At 41.3% G+C, this 23563-nt stretch overlaps 1 protein-coding gene across 18 annotated transcripts in view; it reads left to right on the top strand.

The window, feature by feature from the left end:
- CTNND1 (catenin delta 1) overlaps window positions 1-17797 on the top strand; it is a 56789-nt gene extending 38992 nt beyond the window's left edge. For 6 of the 18 annotated variants that reach the window (XM_063671796.1, XM_063671805.1, XM_063671803.1 and 3 more), the window contains 14 exons: window positions 1057-1520; window positions 2975-3158; window positions 4015-4132; window positions 5238-5391; window positions 5804-5821; window positions 6257-6325; window positions 7509-7636; window positions 7734-7884; window positions 8613-8805; window positions 9452-9566; window positions 10739-10826; window positions 13651-13713; window positions 14745-14851; window positions 15650-17797. In XM_063671796.1, the coding sequence (XP_063527866.1) occupies window positions 1057-1520; window positions 2975-3158; window positions 4015-4132; window positions 5238-5391; window positions 5804-5821; window positions 6257-6325; window positions 7509-7636; window positions 7734-7884; window positions 8613-8805; window positions 9452-9566; window positions 10739-10826; window positions 13651-13713; window positions 14745-14851; window positions 15650-15661 (1864 nt within the window). In that variant the 3' untranslated portion in view covers window positions 15662-17797. Of the gene's footprint in view, window positions 1-1056; window positions 1521-2974; window positions 3159-4014; window positions 4133-5237; window positions 5392-5803; window positions 5822-6256; window positions 6326-7508; window positions 7637-7733; window positions 7885-8612; window positions 8806-9451; window positions 9567-10738; window positions 10827-13650; window positions 13714-14744; window positions 14852-15265; window positions 15627-15649 lie in introns of those variants that run through there. The other 12 variants (XM_054438295.2, XM_054438293.2, XM_063671801.1 and 9 more) reach the window with 8 other exon arrangements.
- Window positions 17798-23563: the final 5766 nt, after the last annotated feature.

Raw genomic sequence — 23563 nt, 5'->3', positions numbered from 1 at the left:
CTTCTGCTCAGGGCAACCTTGAGTATTTGGTGACAGTGGGAGTGGTTTTGTAGAACAAGCAACGGCTTATTTGGAGAGCTCCACACAATAGATCCTCCTCTCCTGTGGGAGCCAGAAAGAGATGAGCTCACAGATAATGGGTTTCTTCCTTCCTGGTAGTTATGAATAAATAATAGTGTGACAGACTCGCCCTCTAGTGGTTGTTGGTAGTACTGAAACAGGAAGAATTGTCTCCTGGGTTGATTTTTCTTACTTTCAATTGCTTTCTCTGTTCTTAGTGGCTGGGCTTCCCAAATGTGATGTTGATGAATAGGCTTCATTTTGAAAGAGCTGGAGGTATTGTCTTTAGAAATTGGAGGATGGAATCTTACCTCTTAACACATTTGTTGAGTAGCAGACATGACCTTGGAATGACTGTGAAAATTACTTTTCAAGTTTATACCTCATCAGTACCAAAGCCAGATCCTCCTATGATGTAGCAGGAAGCCCTTTATTAGTTTTTCTCTATCAATCCATCTTTTATAATTTCCAAAATAGGATAAGGAGAAGCTTAAATATGAAATGTATTTAAAGGTCTTATCCTACCAGTTGTTTCCTGTGTGTAAATGCCTAATTTCCTGTTTGGTTAAGGAACCGTTCTCAGACTTCTGTGGCATTGAGTCAGTTGCTTTGGTTAATTCTGTTCTCTGAGGGTTTATCCTGATCTCTACCTAGAAAAGTTAATAATTGTCAGTTATCATTCAAATAAATGATAAGTAATGAGGATTTGGTTCTTTCTTTTTGATTAGCCTTTCCTGAATGCTTGTTACTTTCTAAGCCTGCAGACTTCAAAGAAAAAAATGTAGTTTTAATTAAATTGCAGATGTTTTTAAAATTATTACCTTTATTTTTCCTAACCCATTGAGGAAAATTGATCAGTATATTATTCATGCAAAGGAGAGATGAGCACACTGAAACTCCAGTTAATCCTGCTTTGCAGATGAGGGTAATGGGAATGTCCAGGAAGCTAGCCATAATGACTTGATGTATTCTCTTGGTTCTTCCAAAACTTCTCAGGAGCTATGAAGACATGATTGGTGAGGAGGTGCCATCGGATCAATACTATTGGGCTCCTTTGGCCCAGCATGAACGAGGAAGTTTAGCAAGCTTGGATAGCCTGCGCAAAGGAGGGCCCCCACCTCCTAATTGGAGACAGCCAGAGCTGCCAGAGGTGATCGCCATGCTTGGATTCCGCTTGGATGCTGTCAAGTCCAATGCAGCTGCATACCTGCAACACTTATGCTACCGCAATGACAAGGTGAAGACTGACGTGCGGAAGCTCAAGGGCATCCCAGTACTGGTGGGATTGTTAGACCATCCCAAAAAGGAAGTGCACCTTGGAGCCTGTGGAGCTCTCAAGAATATCTCTTTTGGACGTGATCAGGATAACAAGATTGCCATAAAAAACTGTGATGGTGTGCCTGCCCTTGTGCGATTGCTTCGAAAGGCTCGTGATATGGACCTTACTGAAGTTATTACCGGTGAGTTCTAGGCCTAAGGAAAATTGCTAAGTCAGTGTTACTCTCTAGTGATGTTGAGAACTAGAGGGATTTCCAGACCTTTTACTTTTGACGAAAGGTTGTGAACTGGTGGCCGTGGGTCAAATCCATCCAAACAAATCACAGATTTGTTTGGATCACACAGCATTTTTGAAATTTTAAAGAACTGGTTGCTGATGTTTAAAATTCAGAAGATTTCACTTAAAATTCCAGATTCTTGGCTTCTATTAAAAACGTGGAAGAGTTGTTAACAATGGATCTCTTTTCTTCCTTAGCAGTATTTGGTCTGAACTGATTGGAGCATGTGCTCTCTAATTTACACTAATCTCCAACACATTCTATTATCTGACCAACTACAGCCATTTAGGAAGTTGTTTCCCAAACATGGAGCTGTCAACTGCTATTTTTTCACATGCTTGTAATTTCTTTTAAGTATCTTCCTCTCTTGACTCACCTGCTTGGCCCATGTAGACATTTAAGCTTGTGGTTCTTGCTTTATTTAGAGCAGTAGTTTTTCAGATTGTGGGTTGTGATCTATTTGTGTGATCCATTAGTGAATAAAACAAAATTTTGTGGAGCATAATCAGCATTCCAAGGGAAAGGAATAAAGAAAAAGTAGTATAGACCATTGTTTCTCAGTTGTGGGCCATTTTGCCTGCCCTGCCCTGAGGACATTTGGACATTTGCAGTGTTGGAGATATTTTTGGTTGTTATAACTTGGAACAGGGGAGAGGGAGTGCTACTGGCATCTAGTGAGTAAAGGCCAGGGGTACTGGTAAACATCCAACAATAGACAAGACAGCTCCTCATAACAAAGAATCATCTGGCCGAAAATGTCAGTGGTGCTGAGGTTGAAAAACTCTGGTATAGACAGATCGGAGAGCATTGCTTATAGTTTTTTTTTTTTTTTTTGTGATGGAGTCTCGCTCTGTTGCCCAGGCTGGAGTGCAGTGGCACAATCTCAGCTCACTGCAAGCTCCGCTTCCCGGGTTCACGCCATTCTCCTGCCTCAGCCTCCTGAGTAGCTGGGACTACAGGCGCCCACCACCATGCCCGGCTAATTTTTTGTATTTTTAGTAGAGACGGGGTTTCACCGTGTTAGCCAGGATGGTCTCGATCTCCCGACCTTGTGATCCGCCTGCCTCAGCCTCCCAAAGTGCTGGGATTACAGGCGTGAGCCACTGCACCCAGCCTGAGCGTTGCTTATAGTTAAACGTTGTTTTACAAAACTTTATTTCATGATCTGTATATTTATTCTGAGCTATAATGTAGAATATGTTTCTTGCTGAGGGTCGCAAACAAAGCTTAAATATTACTATAAGGTATTTGGTCACTGGGGAAGACTGAGAAGTGATACAATAGGGGATTCTCTTTGACGTTCTTCAGACATATTGTCTTGAATGCTCAAGAGCCATCTGATGAATTGTCTCTTCCAGGAACCCTGTGGAATCTTTCATCCCATGACTCAATCAAAATGGAGATTGTGGACCATGCACTGCATGCCTTAACAGATGAAGTGATCATTCCTCATTCTGGTTGGGAGCGGGAACCTAATGAAGACTGTAAGCCACGCCATATTGAGTGGGAATCGGTGCTCACCAACACAGCTGGCTGCCTTAGGTAACAGTAGGGACTTTGAGAATATGAAGATGAATTTTTGAGGACCAACTTAAATTTCCTAAAAAAAAAAAAATTAAAATTCTTTAGCCTATTCTTTAGCCTCCATTCCTATCTGTATTGCATACTATAACTCCAACCTGTCTTTCTATCTTTGTTGCTATTCTGTCATGTATACCACATGTACCTATATCAGTTTTTCTGTTCCCCACATGTCCTCTTCACTTTTATGCCTCTTTGACTTTGTTCATCTACTTTGGTAAGCTTTTGTTCAGCATCTACCACATGTAAGGTGGTCTCGTCCTGGACTTGTGTGTGTCTATGTCCTTGCCCTAGTTATTTGTATTTCAAGTCAGGCTGTGATAAATTCAGCAGAAGGGGTACAGAGTACTAGGAGGTTAGGGCATGGGTGAGGAAGATCTGTTCTTTCTGTGAGTGCCTTTCTCTTCTTATTTATCTTTTTGTGGTTAAACTCAAGTGCCTTTATTTTATTAAAGTTTTCCTGAATTCTTTTTATATCCTATAAATGCTGCTATATAATCTTTCTCTCTTTGGAATACACCTCTGTGTGCTCTGTTCCATTCTACATATGTATTATACTTCCATACAAGAAGTGTATATTCCATCTTGAATTACTGCATCTGGTACATATCATTAATCCCTACCCCACAGTGATATAAACATTCAGAAGGCAGGGACTGTTAATCAACTTTCTCTCAACTGCAGTACCTTGCTTATAATAGGTATTCACTATTACAGTGAGTAGAAAAAAATATTCAGGAATCTTGTAGGTGTTGAGGGATATTTAAGGGAGGATTTCTGAATTTGAGTCATCTTGAAGCTTCTGGTTTCCCCTCAGGAATGTAAGCTCAGAGAGGAGTGAAGCTCGCCGAAAACTTCGGGAATGTGATGGTTTAGTTGATGCCCTCATTTTCATTGTTCAGGCTGAGATTGGGCAGAAGGATTCAGACAGCAAGGTAAGTGCTGTCTTACCTTTAATGGCTGAGTGAATTTCATTCACCACAAATATGAAGTATCTGTAGGTCAGAGACCTATCATCTCAGGCTTTCAAGTAACATTAAATATTTATACTGGCCTCTACCCCTTATTTTTGAGACAGAGTCTTGCTCTGTTGCCCAGCCTGGGGTGCAGTGATGTGATCTCAGCTCACTGCAACTTCTGCTTCCTGGGTTCAAGCAATTCTCGTGCCTCAGCCTCCCAAGTAGATGGGATTACAGGCGTGCGCCACCACACCCAGCTAATTTTTGTATTTTTAGTAGAGACGGGGTTTCACCATGTTGGCCAGGCTGGTCTCAAACTCTTGACCTCACGTGATCTGCCTGCCTCAGCCTCCCAAAGCATTGGGATTACAGGCATTAGCCACTGTGCCCAGCCAAGCCCCTACTCCTTAAAGTGGGTATTCAACTTAAAAGAAAACATGTTTTTTGTTTGTTTGTTTGTTTTTTTGAGATGGAGTCTGGCTCTGTCCCAGGCTGGAGTACAGTGGCGTGATCTCGGCTCACTGCAACCTCTCCCTCCTGAGTTCAAGCAATTCTCTGCCTCAGCTCCTGAGTAGCTGGGATTACAGGCACCTGCCACCATGCCCGGCTAATTTTTGTGTTTTAGTAGAGACAGGGTTTCACCAGGTTGGTCAGGCTGGTTTTGAACTCCCGACCTCAGGTGATCCACCCGCCTCGGCCTCCCAAAGTGCTGGGATTACAGGTGTGAGCCACTGTGCCTGGCTTTTTTTTCTTTTTTTTTAAATCTATCACCTATATATTTTAAAGCTGCTTAGCTGTCTTCCAAAATTGTACATTGTCTAAGTAGTAAGAATGATGATCCAATTTCAGTCACACACCAAATAGTGGCAGAAGCCAATAAGTCCATGGTTGGGCCTTCCATTAGCCTGAGGCTACAGGGATTTCAAGAAGCCTGGAGCACTTAAGAGGCATCCTGAGAAGTTATGGATTGGGTTATGCATTTGAAGATCAACATTTTAATACCTGAGTCACGGAAACCTGTACTTGTGGAGAAATCACAATAGACATTCTTTTTTCTCATTCGCCCTTTTATGTCCCTAAGCTTGTAGAGAATTGTGTTTGCCTCCTTCGGAACTTATCATATCAAGTTCACCGGGAGATCCCACAGGCAGAGCGTTACCAAGAGGCAGCTCCCAATGTTGCCAACAATACTGGGCCACATGCTGCCAGTTGCTTTGGGGCCAAGAAGGGCAAAGGTGAGTCTTGATTCCTGTTTCTTAGTCTTTAATGTGGGATAGGGAAAGGAAGGAACACTTTAGCTTAAGGTACAAAATACTTGGCAAGCAGTATGGGAGTCTGCCTGGTTATGGATGTCTTTTTGGTTTGCTGCTTTCCCTGTGTTGTGTGCTTCATTCAAGGTGTGGTGATGGGATGGTGGTTGTGGTGTGTTGGTGGTGGTGATGGTGGTGGTATCAATGAGTGGGGCAGTGGAAAATGAGAACTCAACTAATCTGGGACCTTCTTCCCCATACATCCTTTGCATTTTCTGTGTTTTTCTTTTCTTCTCTGTGCTTCCCTGCTTATTTGTCCATGATTCTGCTGACATCTTTCTCCTGCATTTTTCTTATTTCATTTCTCTGCTTTCTACCTTGGGTGATGCACTGGAAGATGAGTGGTTCTCCAGAGGTGAGTGGAGTCTTTTAAGGTGCTTATCTACTTCTAATTTGCATGTTTTGATTTTAGCTTCCCTAGTATGTCCTTGCCTAACCTTTCCCTGTCTGTGCATGTAGGAAAGTTCAGTTGAGGAAGACACTGAAACAGGTTTAGCTCTTTGGAGCTAATAGCTCATGGCATGCTGTTTCTGGGCAGCCGTCCCCATTATCAGAACTCAGGACAGTAGCATCAACAGTGGTCATCCTCATCTTACCTATCTGCTGCCTGTTTTCTATCCTTGTTTCTGAATAGTCCCCTGCTGGAACAAGTTGCCCCCACCTGCCCTTTTTCCCTCGTGGTGCATCTGTGATCAAAAGGTTCTGACTGAAGAATGAAAAATGTGCTAGGTGGAATCTTTTCTTTTTTAAACTGGCTTACCCCTTTTCCCGCCCTTTTTCAATTTTATAGGGAAAAAACCCATAGAGGATCCAGCAAACGATACAGTGGATTTCCCTAAAAGAACGAGTCCAGCTCGAGGTAAGTTATCTTCTCAGTCTCCAAAGGTCTCATAAACATAGTACAAAGATAAGATATATGGTAACCTAACAGCAGACTTTATGTAATACGTTTGTTGTCCTCTCTTTTCCAACTTACAGATTTGAAATGATTGTGAAAGTATTGGGAAGCTGCATAGTATTATAGCAGTAACTTACAAAGGACTGCTTGTTAAGGCAGTTATTCAGGTTACTTGAGGATAGAATAAGGTCCTGATGGTAGTATAGAGCAGAAATTTAGGAACCATAAATGGTCACTACAGTGCCTGAGACTTAAACCTCACTATTAAAAGAAGCTTCTTTACCAAGAAAGATACTTTTTAGGCTGGGCACGGTGGCTCATGCCTGCAATCCCAGCACTTTCGGAGGCCGAGGCGGCAGATCACCTGAGATCAGGAGTTTGAGACCAGCCTGGCCAACATGGTGAAACCCTGTCTCTACTAAAAATGCAAAAATTAGCTGGGCATGATGGTGGGTGCCTGTAATCCCAGCTACTCTGGAGGCTGAGGCAGGAGAATTGCTTGAATCTGGGAGGCGGAGGTTGCAGTGAGCCAAGATCGCACCACTGCACTCCAGCCTGGGCAACAGATAGAGACTCCGTCTCAAAAAAAAAAAAAAAAAAAAAAAAAAGAGAAAAAAGATACTTTTTGTACTTTACTAAAAGAAATTTGGATCTTTATATTCATCAATACAGTGAGTCCAAAGTTCACAGCTCTCCATGGATATAAAAATTGTAAACGTTTAATCTATAATGGACCCTTGTAGTAATTGCAAAGGTGGGAAGAATGACTGGGTTAAGTTAGAAATAATTGATTTGAGATGAGGAATTTTTAACCTTGAGTGCTGTCAATGAGCTAAATGGAGCCCCTGAGCGCTCATGGTAGAACCAAAGGCAAAGCTATGGGAGAGGAGGCAAGAAGGAAGGAAAGAGAGGAGTTGAGTATAATGAGTTGATATTTGTTCTACTCTTACTATGGATTCATTATTCTTAAGACAAGGAATTTGGCCTTTAAGTTTGCTGTAGAGAGTGTGAGAGAGTTTAGGGAACCTGATGGTATAGAAGCATAAATCCATCAACAGAGTACTAAGGCTGGACTCCAGCCAGCTAGAGCCTGGTTTATTGGTACTGATTAGCACTCTCTGCCTTCTTTTTCTCTTTTGTGCAGGCTATGAGCTCTTATTTCAGCCAGAGGTGGTTCGGATATACATCTCACTTCTTAAGGAGAGCAAGACTCCTGCCATCCTAGAAGCCTCAGCTGGAGCTATCCAGAACTTGTGTGCTGGGCGCTGGACGGTACCTTTTAGAAAATGAGTTTGGAGATGGGAAAACTTAGATAACTAGTTTGCTGCCATTTGTAATTTCTTCCACCCCTTTCTATGTGCTATTCTAGTATGGTCGATACATCCGCTCTGCTCTGCGTCAAGAGAAGGCTCTTTCTGCCATAGCTGACCTCCTGACTAATGAACATGAACGGGTGGTGAAAGCTGCATCTGGAGCACTGAGAAACCTGGCTGTGGATGCTCGCAACAAAGAATTAATTGGTGAGGAGTTGAATGCTAACTGTTACCTCAAAATTTAGTACAGTGTTTGTAGTCCAGCAGGTGCCTAATAATTCATTGAATTTATTGAAATGACTGAAAGGAAGGACCCTCCCCCCCTTCATAGTTTATGAATGTGAGAGTTGGTAAGGGTTTTAGTTTAATGGTTCTTGGAAAGAAAACAAGTGACAACTCTTCAAAAATAAAATAATAATTGCTATTATTTATTGAGCACTTACTTTGTTACTAAGCGTTATTAAACACTTCTGTGTTTCCATTTAATCCTCACCACTTTACAAAGGTCCATTTTTTTAATAGGATAAGGAAATAACTCATGGAAGTTAAGTAAATTGCCCAGAGTTAATGTAGCTAGTTAGTAGCAGAGCCCAGTTATTTATATTTTAAATTCATAATAACTCTTCTATTAAATTATTATAATATTCAAGATATTTTCATTAGAGTATCTGAAAGGACTGTGTAGCTTATTTAATATACAGTATTTACACTTTCAATGTGGTTGAAGTAGAAAAGAAATAAAGGAATAGGTAGGACAGTAAATCCATGGCTATTTCAGGTCCTTAGCCCTTTTGATATGATAATCCTATAGGATAATGAAGTTGACTCATGTGGACAGCACCTACACTTGATATGATTAATGCAGTTAAGTATAATGTAAGACTCTTCATGACCTGACTTGATCTTTTCTCCCTGCATACATTCTTTCTTATTAGGTAAACATGCTATTCCTAACTTGGTAAAGAATCTGCCAGGAGGACAGCAGAACTCCTCTTGGAATTTCTCTGAGGACACTGTCGTCTCTATTTTGAACACTATCAATGAGGTTATCGCCGAGAACTTGGAGGCTGCCAAAAAGCTTCGAGAGACACAGGGTATTGAGAAGCTGGTGTTGATCAACAAATCAGGGTGAGCTTACCACCTAAAACTACAGTCAAAAGAATTTGAGTGAGTGGAGGGTTGTTTTCCTCTTTTGGTTACTAAGAAAAAGGAAATTTCCCCTTATTTACATGTAACGTGTGAAGAGCTATTGCTCTATTATCTGTCTTAATGTTGATCCATAAATTGATAATAGACTCTTATGTCAAACTTTTCTTGTGTCGCTATTTGGGATAGAATACAGGATTTGGTAAAAATTTGATTTAACCTATTTTGGCATTTATATTCTTTTTTGTTTGTTTGAGACAGAGTCTCGCTCTGTCACCCAGGCTGGAGTGCAGTGGTGCAGTCTCTGCAACCTCCACCTCCCGGGTTCAAGTGATTCTCCTGGCTCAGCCTCCTGAGTAGCTGGGACTACAGGTGCGTGCCACCATGCCCAGCTAATTTTTTGTACTTTTAGTGGAGATGGGGTTTCACCGTGTTAGCCAGGATGGTCTCCATCTCCTGACCTCAGGTGATCCACCTGCCTCGGCCTCCCAAAGTGCTGGGATTACAGGCAGGAGCCACTGTGCCCTGCCCCTGGCATTTATATTCTTATGTTATTAGAGGATATAGGGTCTAAGCTTTTTTCCTGGTTTTATATCCAAATTCCATATGGTGTTACTTTCCTCCAAAGGAACCGCTCAGAAAAAGAAGTTCGAGCAGCAGCACTTGTATTACAGACAATCTGGGGATATAAGGAACTGCGGAAGCCACTGGAAAAAGAAGGATGGAAGAAATCAGACTTTCAGGTATAGTGACTTTTGAGACCAAGACTTACTTTTTTTTTTCTTGGTCCCAGGATAATGCTTCTGTTGTCTTTTGTTTCTTCCATTTCACCATCGTGCTAAATCTATTTTTTTTTCTTTTTTGGAGACAGAGTCTCACTCTGTCGCCCAGGCTGGTGAAGTGGCACATTCTCGGCTCACTGCAACCTCCGCCTCCCGGGTTCAAGTGATTCTTGTGCCTCAGCCTCCTCAGTAGCTGGGACTACAGGCGCACGCCACCACGCCCAGCTAATTTTTTATATTTTTAGTAGAGATGAGGTTTCACCATGTTGGCCAGGCTAATCTTGAACTCTGAGCTTAGGCAACCTGCCTTGGCCTCCCGAAGTGCTAGGATTACAGGCATGAACCATCGCACCCGGCCTCATGTTAAATCTATTTTTGACCCATATTTCTTAATTAGGAATTATTTGGCCAGGTGTGGTGGCTCACACCTGTAATTCCAACACTTTGGGAGGCTGAGGCAGGTGGATTGCTTGAGCCTAGGAGTGTGAGACCAGCCTGGGCAACATGGCGAAACCCATCTCTACCAAAAATAAAAATAAAAGTAGCCATGCGTGGTGTCGTTTGCCAGTAGTCCCAGCAACTCAGGAGGCTGAGGTGGGAGGATTGCTTGAGCCCAGGAGCTGGAGGTTGCAGTGAGCCGACATCACACTGCTGCACTCCAGCCTGGGCAACATAGCTAAACTCTGTCTCAAAAAAAAAAAGAAAAAAAAAAAGATTTGGTTTACTCCTCAAAAGGATGATGTGTCTACAATTCATTTGTTGCCGACACAGCTCAGGTATCCCCCTATGTCATAACATAATTTAGGTGCAGGTGATAATGAAGGATGATGGCCTTTTTGACTTTTGCCCAAATCTACCATAGCCCTTTGAGGGAATTTTTACTATTCTCTGAAACTGTATTTTCTTCTGATAGTGTCAATATTTGGATCCTTTGTAATCTCCTGTTCTGGAACACAAATAGAAGCCATAATATGCTAGTTTGTCTCACTCTCTAGGGTATTTATTCAACTCTTATGAGTTGCTTTTTCATGATTCTATTTGGGAATAGGAACCTAGAGGTTTATGCCCATTAGAGCATAAGATAGGGTGAATTCAGTATTCTGTGACATTGTTGCATTTGTGTTTGCCTCTAGGTGAATCTAAACAATGCTTCCCGAAGCCAGAGCAGTCATTCATACGATGATAGTACTCTCCCTCTCATTGACCGGAACCAAAAATCAGGTGCAGTATCCAGAAGGCACACCCTCTCCTTTTAGCCACTCTTGCTGTTCTAGGTGGCTTACTAAGAAATAGGATATATATTATTTCTGAATTAGCTAGTCTTTTGGGGGAGGGGAATAATTTTCCACTCCAGGATCCTAACACAGAAATGGGTAGGTCTTAAGCATTAGAAATCAAAACAAAACAGGTAACTAGCCTGAATGTGATTCCTTTATCATTGCTTGTGAACTTAAAACACTGGAAAGTGAACTCTAGTCTGTTTTGTCTATTTTTTCTCCTTTTAAATTTCCATTTAATACCTAATATTTTAATAGATAGTTACTATTTTAAAATTACAAAATATAAACAATCAGAAAAATAACAAAAAATCACTTGTTTCTTTTATCCAGAGAAAACCACTTGTATCTTTTAAAACATTTTTATCATGTGAGTAAACACATTTTTCCTCTGAGATGAATTATATATTTTGTTTTGTAAATTTTTTCTTTTTCACGTAAAGTGTATATTGTGACCATTATTATCTTAATCACACTTGGCTTTTTCCTTGATTATTGGTTCTTAAAGTGTGGTCTGAGAGTCCCAAGACTGTTACAATTTGTACTGATGGCACAGAAAGCAGTGATGCTTCTTGCTGGTGGCTTAGCACAAACCTGGGCAGTGACATAAAGCTGAATGAGTCATTGTAGTCTTCATTGCCACTCACGTAGGTAAAAGCAGAGAGCCATTTTCACTTAACTGGAGAAGAAAAAACATCAGGCCAGGTGTGGTAGCTCATGCCTGTAATCCTAGCATTTTGGGAGGCTCAGGCGGGCGGATCACCTGAGGTCAGGAGTTCAAGATCAGCCTGGCCAACATGGTGAAACCCCGTCTCTACTAAAAATACAGAAATTAGCCGGGTGTGGTGGCGGACGCCTGTATTCCCAGCTACTCAGGAGGCTGAGGCAGGAGAATCACTTGAACCCAGGAGGCGGAGGTTGCAGTGAGCCGAGATTGCACCATTGCACTCCAGCCAGCGCGACAGAGTTGAGACTCCGTATCAAAAGAAAAAAAAATCACTTTTATTATTTTTCTACCCTTGAGTATACATCTTTTTAATATTCTGTGCTGATGAAATAGCATATTAAAGCATGATGGTTGTCTTAAGGAAATGTACTTGTGTTATTGTTTCAGTTGCTAGTTAGACTAGCCACTTTTTAATTGTTTATTTATTTATTTTGAGATGGGGTCTCCCTATGTTACCCAGGCTGGTCTTGAACTCCTGGGGTCAAGTGATCCTCCTGCCTTGGCCAAGTGTTGGGATTATATCTGGTGCTCAGCCACACTAGCCACTTTAATGGAACACCGTTTTTACTTGGAAAAAAATGTCTGGTAGACAAAGGGATTATTCAGATGTGTGCATTTGGCAGACATTTTCTCAAAAATGAATGCGATAAGCTTGTTGCTTTGAGGAAAATAACACAGTGTTTGCTGCCTGAGCTTTCAAGTAGAAATCGTAGTTCTGAAAAACTTTTATTTGCCACTGTGAGCCTGGTAACTTCCCAATACTGAAAAGACTTTTCTAGGCTGAGTGTAGTGTGTCATGCTTATAATCTCAGTACTTTGGGAGACTGAGGCAGGAGGATCATTTGAGCCCAGGAGTTTGAGACCAGCCTGAGCAACATAATGAGACCATGTCTGTACAAAAAAATTAGCCAGGCATGGTGGCACATTCCTGTAGTCCCAATTACTTTGGGAGGCTGAGGCAGGGAGATCACTTGAGCCCAGGTGGTCAAGGCTGCAGTGAGCTGTGATTGTGCTACTGCATTCCAGCCTGGGCAACAGAGCAAGACCCTGTCTCAAAAAATACATGATTAAAATGAAAAAAGACTTTTCTAATGAAATAAACAGTGATGTTAACGAATGTGATTTCATAATATTGTGTAATGCTATGTGTTAGCATTTTGAGTATCTGGATAACTTGAAGCAGTATTTTGCAAGTGACAAATGCATATGTCAAAATCGTACATAGGTAATTGATCCGTTAAAAGTGCAAGATGGACCAATGGATTTTAACTAAACAGAATATGAAGTGATTGTTAATTATAGATTCCACATTACTTTCAACCTTTAAGAAACTGCTACTAATTAGTATACTATTAAAGAAGAATAACCACAATTATCTGAAAAGACTATTAAAATCATCCTCTTTTCCAACTTTTTATCTGTGTGAGGCTGGATTTTCTTGATATACGTTAACTACAATAGCATATCACAAAAGATTGAATGCAGAAGCAGGTATGAGAATCTAAGCCAAATTTCAAAGAGATGTACAAAAATGAAAAGGATTTTATTAAAGATTATTTATGATAACATGTAATAAGATTACTGTTAAGTGAAATAGATACTTGTCAGTATGGTAACAATTAATACAATTAATATGGTAACTCACACCAATGAAGGTTCTTTAGATCCTCATAATTTTTAGGACTGTAAAAGGGCCTTGAGACCAAATAATTTGAAAACTGCTAGTTTAGATGGAATTGTTTTTTGATTTAAGAGTCTGTAGGGGCCAGGTGTGATGGCTCACACCTGTAATCCCAGTACTTTGGGAGACTGAGGAGGGAGAATCACTTGAGCCCAGGAGTTTCAGACCAGCCTAAGCAACATAGTGAGACCTCATCTCTACAAAAAACTTAAGAATTATCCAGGCATTGTGGTGCACATAGTTGGTGCTAAGTAGAAGTGTGAATGAAGGGAAGGAAGGAGGACCAGAGAGCAATTTTCATGATGTGTACAGATTTTGAAGAATTGTTTTTGACATGGATAACTTTCTGACTTCATACAGATAAGAAACCTGATCGGGAAGAAATTCAGATGAGCAATATGGGATCAAACACAAAATCGCTAGGTAGGTGATTAATTCCTGCCTAAGGATGTGGAGTAATATTTCACTGGGCTAAGGAGAGCTGTCTAGCTCTACAGTTTTTTTTCTAATACCCTTACCATTTACCATCCTGGGAGAGCATTGGCTGATCATTTCCATTTTGAAGGATGTAAGGAAATTTAATAAAATCTGATCCGTCTACTTTTTCCACATTCCTATATGCTCAAATGTTTTCAGAAATCTTTCTATGCCTCTCCCATTACTACACATTCAAGTTCGTAGCCCATTGTATTCCTACTGCAGTCTCCTTTTCTGGAGTGAATGGATACATCTTTTTCTGCCCAACTATTCTGCGTGCTATTCTGTCTTTTCACTCTATAGTTTGATTCTGCTCATGTAGTACCTCTTACTGGTATGTCCTTCCCTTTTGTCTTTCTAAATTCTCTTTATCTCCAAAGGCTTAACTCAAGTCCTGTTTTCCCTTGTCAGGTCCTTCCTAACAATTGCAGCATATTTCACTCGCTCTTTTAATTCCAATAACCTTTTCAAACAAACCTCTTGTTTAGCTTTATTATGTCATATTCTGGGTATTTTATACATATTGTCTTCCATCTTAGATTCAAAATTCAAGTTCTTTTTTTTGAGACAGAGTCTCACTCTTTCACCTGGGCTGGAGTGCAGTGGCATGATTCTCGTACCTCAGCCTCCTGAGTAGCTGGGACTACAGGTGTACACCATCACACCTGGCTTATTCTTATATTTTTAGTAGAGATGGGGTTTCGCCATGTTGGCTAGGCTGACCTTGAACTCCTGGCCTTAAGTGATCTGCCCGTCTCAGCCTCCCAAAGTGCTGGGATTACAGGCATGAGCCACTGCGGTCAGCCAGATTCAAGTTCTTTAAGTTGGGGACCATCAGACTTTAATGCCTTTGTGGAGCATTTGGCAAGCTCAGTTCCCAACAGTGATGCCTAATTACACCTATCTGCTTGATATACATTTTACACTAGAGGGGAATGTCATATTCCTGTGTACATTTTTTTTTTTTTTTTAACCAGATAACAACTATTCCACACCAAATGAGAGAGGAGACCACAATAGAACACTGGATCGATCGGGGGATCTAGGCGACATGGAGCCATTGAAGGGAACAACACCCTTGATGGTAAATTCTCTTTATATACTGCTGTCTGTCTAAGGCTAGTTCTATTTTGAAGCCTATGTGTTTTGTGAAATACAAAAAAAAGTACAGAGAAAGATCGCATCCTTTTCTGGTAGGGGTTTTCAGGAAAAAGTAAGAGTTCCGACTCATGTTGGGATTTCTTGGGCCGTTATTCTGCAGTGGTCAAAATGGGGGAAGCATGTCTGTAAAAGTGTTACTGATATGACTAACACTAACTGATCTACTTTCAAACATTACCTTTTTCCTCTCCCTCCCTGTTTATGAATGTTTTGCCCTTCTGTTACTATTATATCTTGTTTTGTTTGAGTTTACAAATTTTCAGAGTTTCCCTAGCACTGGCACACACTCATGAGGTTCCTGTCTCTACGCATACTAACAAATTGCATGTGTTCACAGCAGGACGAGGGGCAGGAATCTCTGGAGGAAGAGTTGGATGTGTTGGTTTTGGATGATGAGGGGGGCCAAGTGTCTTACCCCTCCATGGTATGTCCTTCAGTCACCCCCAAGATTGTCCTTGAGGAAGGAGGCTCCTGAGTGCCAGCAACTTGTCAATCACGCTGATCTGATCAGGCCAGAGACTAAGTAGTCTCAGCCACATGGGGCTCGAGGGGTTCTGCTTTTGTGATTATTACCTCTTACGAGTCTGGGACATGCAGCTGGTGATCTGATTCTCCATTATGTGCTGCTTTCCTTTCTCCAGATTTGCTCAACTTTTTTTGGGGGGGGGTCTCCTTAATCCCAACCCCATTAACATTCTCTCTTTCTCTTTTTTCTCCACAGCAGAAGATTTAGCACCACTATCTCCGTTCCATCTGGGCTTATATGTACTTTTATTTTTGGTGGTGAAATTGACTGATGATTTTCCTTTTTCTTCGCTGGACTATTGTGCCAACTGCCAGGCTGCCTCCTGCCCTTACAGCCCTAAGTGGCTACCTTCTTTCCATCAACTCCCAACTTCTTCCCGTGAAGCTTAATTGTCTGAATGCCTCCCCCTCCCCCATTCCCTCCATTTTTCTCCCAAGAAACCTGACTCAATTATTTGCATATTTTGAGAAACTGCTGCAGATTAGTTCTTTTTGCCAGTTTTCCCTGGAACTCCTGGCCTTTTGTGGAGGGAGGGATGGAGAGAATAGGAATCTTCACTGGAAGCCGTGGGAAGAATTGGAAGTTACATGCTGTATATGCAATGTCCAGCAGTCTGATAAACTGATGATTCTTAATCAAGATTTTTTTCCTGGTGGGGAAGGGACTTTTATTTTCTTTTAGAGAGGGGAAAGTGTGAGCTCTTCCCTTGTTCCTAATGGCTATTTTTGAAGCAAAGAAGGCTGGCGACATTGGCACATGCCACCTGGCAAAGGACCCTTGAGTAAGTGAAGGTCTCCTAAAACTGGGATTAAGAAACCTTGCTCTCCTCATCTCCAAGGCAGGGACCATCAAGAACCTACAGACTCCATCTCTTCTGCAAGCCTCATGCCAACCCTGGGCTATTGCTGCTGCCCCTTAAACACAGGCTGTCCTTAACCCACCTCTCCTGCCCTGTGATATGTCTGCTGAGTTGGCCTGGCCATTTCCAAGAGGCTGTAGAAAGGGGAGAATGTCAAGCAAGACTTTTGGTTGAGAAGGAGCAGAAAGATGTGTTTTTGGGAAGAAGAAGACCTCTAGGAGGAGCTAGTAGGAATGTACATGAAGCAATTAGTCTGAAACTGGCTTCCCCACTCCCCTGTTTCTCCTTTTCCTATCCTTATAGGCCTGTCCCTTGCCTCTGCCCTGGATTGGTTGGCAAACTAAAGGACTTGATGTAAATAACTCCTGTCCCTTTTACCCTTACAAGGTGGGGATTGCCCCTGGCTTTGCCTCTTCTTTGTGCCTTTGGCCTGGGGTGCATCTCCTCCCGTCCTTCCATGTGCCTTTCTTTGCCTCTGCAGTCTCATTTCTCATAATTTTGCAAATTATATTTTGTTGCTTTCTTACCTACTATTGGCCCTAAATAGCAGAAAGAAGAGAAGTGACCGAGAGAGCCTCAGATTCTTCATTGAGGATTGGTATAGCCATGATTTCAGTCATAGCAAGCTTTTGCTCAACAGCATATGGGTGGGATTTTGCAAAAATCCTGTTCTGATGAATCTCAAAGTAAGGCTGGTAAGAGAAGTGAGTGGTGTGACTCTTACTCTTTAGGTGCCCAGAATTTACCATCATCTCTGAAGGAGTTACAGGGAAGTAGTCTCCCCAATTCTCCCCTCCCTCCAGTATTGCCCCCTCTCACTTTAGCATATATTAATTAGCAGGTTGGGCTAGAGAAATCAGCTGCTATGCGGGTTGATTATTATTATTATTTTTAATCCTTTTCCTTATTTGCCTTCTACTTCCCTTAATCTAATCTAAAAGCTCTGTTCCATGCAACTGGAGTTCCTTATCCCTCTCTTCCCCTTCCCTTATATATTGAGGCTATGGGGTAGGAGAAAAGTGCACAACCCACCACCCCCTTTACTCGTGCATTAAAATTTCTTATTTACCCTTTTCCCCCTTCCCATTTCTTCCCACTTTCATCTACCTTTTCTGGCAAAAAGGAGCCTTTTGCTCTCTGTGACCCTAAGAGCACACTGCACAGGGGAAATTGCCCCATCCAGACCTGGCTCCACTCTTGATTTCTCTTGTCCTCTTCTGCTCTTTTCCTGGTGCTCTCTTTTCTCGGTGGGGTGTGGGTAATAGGACAGCCATGGGCTTTTGGGGACCTTTAACTTTTTTTTCTCTTTTGTTTATAAAAAACACTAAACATTCAATTCCAGAGAACCAAAAATCCCACCTTCCCACCGAACACTACTAAGGGGCTTGTGTTCTGCTCCATACCTTTCCTCTTTTCTTTCTGTCTTGTTAATGCTTTTAAAAACAAATGAGTTTTTTATATAAATAAAGTTTTTAAAGTGTGTATGTGGGGGGTCTGTGTCATTTCTTCACTTCAAGCTGTTATTTCTTCCCTGCTTTGCATCTTTGTTACTTCCTTATGTATCAGTGTCCTTTCCAGAGCAACCAGAAGGAGGTTATACCAGGATTTATTTTGAGCTCAGCCCCAACTCTTTATCAAGCAACATTTTTGTTAACTATATGTGAAACATTTTTTCTTCTGAAGATTCTTAAAAATTGAATGTGGCTGAAGTTGAACATGGGAGCTTATTGCTAATTTAGAGATAGGAAACTGAAGCATAAAGAATTAATGACTTACTTTAATTACTTGAATTCTTCTGCAACATTTGACAAAACTAACATTGAATAAGGCCCACTGTAATACGTAGCCCTCTTAAATATAACACTTAGGACTAGAAGATTAGAAACTACCAATCCCAACTACCTAATAAATAGGAAAATGTAGGATCAAAAGGCCCATGTATATAAGTACTGACCACTGCGCCATAATGTTGCTTCTCAGGCTATATGCAGTCCTTTAGTCAGAAGTCAATAGGCCTATTTATTAATATTTTACAGACCATATTACCTGGATTACCAGGGACTGTCTTTGCTGCAGAGATCAAGGGTTAAGATCTATGGGAAGAGATTTATTTTTCTGAGGCCCTTATGTCCTATCATATAATTAAAGACTCGAGAATTTATGTGAAATGCTTTCTGTATGCCCAAATCTTTAGATTAAAATTATATAGCTCCTCCTGATGATGGTCCTGTCTTGTTTTATTGAACTAGGACTTGGGTATGAAAACTTTCATGGGCTAGTGAGACCAGGAAATCATCTAGCTTTTAACGCTTGATTTGTGTCTAACAATTGTAGTGTTAGATTAGAGGATGAAGTACAAAGCCAAAAAGCTATTAAGAGTTTACTTTCCAAAGAGTTTTGATAGCCCTGCTTGAGATGATTTTTATCTATATAGACAAGCCTGGCTACTTGTCAGCAACACTTTATTTCCCTGTTATGTTCTTATTCTCTGGCATTGAGCTAGATACAAACCCTACTCTTCTCTCTTCCTTCTGGATTGGTCCATTTGTTTTATCTCATTCAATAAATATTTGCCAAGCACCTCCTATATGCTAAGCGTTGTGTCAAGGTTAGGTTTAGATTAGAGAGTGAAACAGATGGATCTTTTCTCATAGATTGCAATCCATGAGAATCCTCTATAGCTAAGATCTATGATCAGACGAGATCGTGTGCGTTCAGGGTGATATGGCCATAGACAAGATCTATGATCTTAAAAACACTTCTCTCTGTGCCATATCTAAATACAATGAGATGTTAAACAGCATGATGTGTAAAGGCCCTATCTTACAAGTTTCTTGACACTGATGTACTTTGTGACAGAGGTCAAAGCTGGGACCTCACTTGGCCACTTTTTTTTTTTTTAAGACAGAGTCTTGTTCTGTCGCCCAGGGGCACAATCTCGGCTCACTGCAACCTCTGCCTCCTGGGTTCAAGCGATTCTCCTGCCTCAGCCTCCTGAGTAGCTGGGATTACAGGTGCGTACCACCACGCCTGGCTAATTTTGTATTTTTAGTAGAGACGGGGTTTCACCATGCTGGCCAGGCTGTTCTCAAACTCCTGACCTCAAGTGATCCACCCGTCTTGGCCTCCCAAAGTGCTGGCATTACAGGTGTGAGCCACTGCGCATGGCCGGCCACTTGTTTTTCTTGCTGAACTAATATTCTTTGCTACAAACTGGAAACACCTTACCCAGGAAGAACTAAGAACCAGTCTTTCCATATCATTTTTTTTCTCATTTTGTCTATTTTTATATCTGAAGCAAAGGTTCTTAATATTTTCATAGATGGAATTGACTAGACCTAGCCCTATATATCTGAGCAAGTTACATAAGAATTCCCTGTATGCTTGTCGAAAATGCAGAGTCCCATGTTCCATTTCCAAAATTCGATTCAGTAGGTGGGACTGAGGAATCTAAAATCATGGTAAGTCATCCAGGTTATCCTCTTTTTTTTTTTTTTTTGAGACGGAATTTCACTCTTGTCACCCGGGCTGGAGTGCAATGGCGCAATCTCAGCTCAGTGCAACCTCCGCCTCCCGGATTAAAGCGATTCTCCTGCCTCAGCCTCTTGATTAGCTGGGACTACAGGTACCCGCCACCACATCCAGCTAATATTTGTATTTTTGGTAGAGACCGGGTTTCACCATGTTGGCCAGGCTGGTCTTGAACTCCTGATCTCAGGTGATCCACCCACCTAGGCCTCCCAAAGTGCTGGGATTACAGGTGTAGGCCACCGTGCCTGGCCCATCCAGGTTATTCTGATGTATGTGTGTTAACTGTGACTTAAGGGACTGATCTAGTGACTTGCTTAAGGTTATAGCCTCAAAGTGGAACCCAGGATTACTGGCTTCAACTCCACTGGCAGTAATACTAGTATGTTGAATGTAGACAATATGATGTGGTGATCACCATTTTAAGAGAGCATTCATAGAGGAAACTGTTTATCTCAAAGGAATGCGTTGCTTTCAGTAGAGTTTGAGATAATGGTAAGTGATAGGTTGGTGTGTGGTATCTGGGTAGGAGAAGCTTCTCATCCTGAAAATCATATGTAGGTAATGCTCAGGTTGCTGTGGCAGGAAGCTAGCCCTTAATTTGGGGTCCTGTAGGTCACAGAGAATCCCCTGGAATTGCCGACTTTGGCTTAAATGTCACTTCTAGCTACGAAGGGTATCTCAACTGGGGAGCAAGTGGCCCCATTGGCTAAAGCCAAGGAGACCACATCTGGAAACTTAAATCAGTCTGGTAGCTTCCAGAGAGAGCTACCTCAGGAAAGCTCAAAAAAGAAACAAGATAATTGCTAGGAACAATTTTTTTTCACACAGCTTTAAGACTGTTCGGTTGCCTGTGTCACTTAAAGCATTAGTTCTTCAACTGATCCACCCAGGATTTAGAGACAGACATGGATGAAGAGAAAGCTGGAGGAGGTAAGATAGGTTGATCGGTCTGCATCATTTTAACCTGACATTTTTCTCCTTTTATGCAGTGTAAAATGACCATGGATAGCTATCCATGAATGGACTAAGAGCTTTACACTTGTTATAATTGTAGGAGCTATAAGCATGTGGCAACTAGCTTTTAAATTTTTTTTTTACCTGAGAAAAAGTGCTATACTTATCTCCATATACTTCTCTATTGTTGAAAAAAGACAGGTTATTCCACTTTTATTGAGGACACAAAAGTATTACTACCCTGCTGTCTTTTCCCCCAGTATCTCTAGTGCTAATGGACAGTGCCATAAGACATTTATGCCTGAGGAAAAAGAAATATGGGATATTTGTGGTGATGTTCCAGTCAATTACCCAATTTTTGTCTTCACCCAATTCTTTTTTTTTTTTTGGAGCTGAAGTTTCGCTCTCGTTGCCCAGGCTGGAGTGAAATGGCATAATCTCAGCTCACTGCAACCTCCGCCTCCCAGGTTCAAGCGATTCTCCTGCCTCAGCCTCTGGAGTAGCTGGGATTACAGGCATGCGCCACCACACCTGGCTAATTTTGTATTTGTAGTAGAGACGGGGTTTCTCCAGGTTGGTCAGGTTGGTCTCGAACTCCCAACCTCAGGTGATCTGCCTGCCTTGGCCTCCCAAAGTGTAGTGATTACAGGCGTCAGCCACCACGCCCGGCTCACCTCAATTCTTTTTTTCTTTCCACCTTAAAGGCAGGCTTAGCGTTGGTCTTACAGTTCACGCTGTTGGCAGAATCGGGCAGGGGGGAGTGCGTTGGTGTGTGTATTTGAAACTAATTTAGGGCTCTGTTTTTGGCAGTATGCTGGATTAGATAATTCTGAAAAGTCCTTTCAGCAGAAGCAACCAAGATACCGGGTAAATATATTTATAAAAAATACTTTTAAACATATTGCTGAGCAGGCACGAAAGTAAGGAGCCTACGGCTCTTCAAAATGAAGCAAAAGCTGGAATCCTAGGAAGTAACTGTCAAAGCCAGCTTTTCCTCAGAATTTTTGCCAAATTCAGCAGACCATAACCTTCTATTTTAGTGATTCCACAAAGTATGGGCAACAGGAAATGAGAAATCTAGTAGGTTCCCTCATAAAGCTGGACACCCTCAGTGTAAAGGTGAACAAGAAATAAACACTCCATAGAAGGGTGCAGCAAGGAACTCATTTGTCTCAACCTTAGTGCCACATGGAAGCTTATAGAATATTTTCCCTGACAATTTATAACCACAAATGGCCTTCTATGGGCTTTCAGTCCAAACTTAGGCTACCTGTGTGGTCCAAAAAGCTTAACTGGGGAATTTTAAAGTGGTACTCATTTGTTTATGCTTCCAGGTGATTTTCAGAAGCAAATGCAATTCCTCTAAGGCCTCAGAACAATTCCCATAGATATACTTTCAAGGCAAATGAGTGCTCTTGCCCAAAAATTATAAACTAAACAAAGAAATAAGGCACAATGAGTGAAAAGACAGACACAGAAGCTGATCTTTTAAATACTTCAGATGTTGGCATTGTTGCACAGACTATAATGAAATTACGATTAATGAACTTTTTGAATTAGTGGAAAAACCTTTTTGAATTAGAAGTGAAAAATACAAATTTGAGGTAAGAAGTCAATGGATGGATTAAATAGATTAGACAAATTGAAGGAGGATTTGTGAATTGGAAGATAAGAAATTATACAGAATGCACTCCAGATAGAGAATGGAAAATAGGCAAGAGGTTGAGACAACAGTGGAATAAGATCTAATATACATTATTTGGAACATCAGGAGATAGGAGGAGGCAATATTCAAAGAGAAATTTTTTAGGGTTGGATGAAAGGCACCAAACCTCAGACTTAGGGAGCCCAGTGAATCTCAAGCAAGATAAACCAACTTACCTGGTACATCAGGGTGAGATGCAGAAAACCAAAGAAAATATTTTGGGCATCTGGAGAGAAAATAGAGACTACCCGTAGAAAACCAGCCAGATGGTGACTTCTGTGTCAACAATGAAAGCCAGGAAACAGTGAAATTTATCTTCATCATGTTAAGAGAAAAAGGAACTTATTATGAAAGCTTACCCGAGGTGACACTTTTTAAAAAGCTACTAAAAACATTTTCCGACAAAAGCAGAGTTTCCACTTACAAAAGGATGTCCTTGAGGTGGAAGGAAAATGATCTCAGATGGAGAATCAGATGCAAGAAGGAACACTGAACGAAATTGCTAACGCCTTCACTGTAAGAGGAATGAGTAATTTATGGGAGAGAAATACAGACTAGAATTAAAATGCTGGACAACAATAGCATGTAAAGTTGAGGGAGCAATTACAACACTAATTTTCAGGTTCTTCAGGAGGAAAGTAAAGATATTGATAAGACTTGAAAAACTAAATATATTAGATTGGTACAGAAGTAATTGCATTGAAATGGCAAAAACTGCAATGACTTTTGCACCAACCTAATACATATTAGCTGGAATAACCACTAAAGAATGAATGTAGGACATATAACTTCCAAACAAGTAGAGAGGGAAGAAAGCAAAAGGAGTATGGGCAAGGTTAGTACTGGTGCTGCATCTGATGGAACAAGCTGAGCCTGCAGGGCAGTGGTGGTAGGTGGTGGTGAAGCCCCCACCTTTGTATCACAGCACTGGGTATAGCATGTGGCAAGTGAAGTAGATGTGTGCAGCAAAGAGCAGAGTGAAGAACAAGAATAGGGACAAAAGGAATAGCTCCAAGACAATTTTTATAAAAGCAAAGTTAAAAATTGGCTGGTATGTGAG

The sequence above is a fragment of the Pongo pygmaeus genome, chromosome 9 (assembly GCF_028885625.2).
Source record: "Pongo pygmaeus isolate AG05252 chromosome 9, NHGRI_mPonPyg2-v2.0_pri, whole genome shotgun sequence".
Taxonomy (NCBI): Eukaryota; Metazoa; Chordata; class Mammalia; order Primates; family Hominidae; genus Pongo; species Pongo pygmaeus.
Note: the sequence above shows the minus strand (reverse complement) of the source record. Positions and strands in the feature narration are given on the sequence as shown.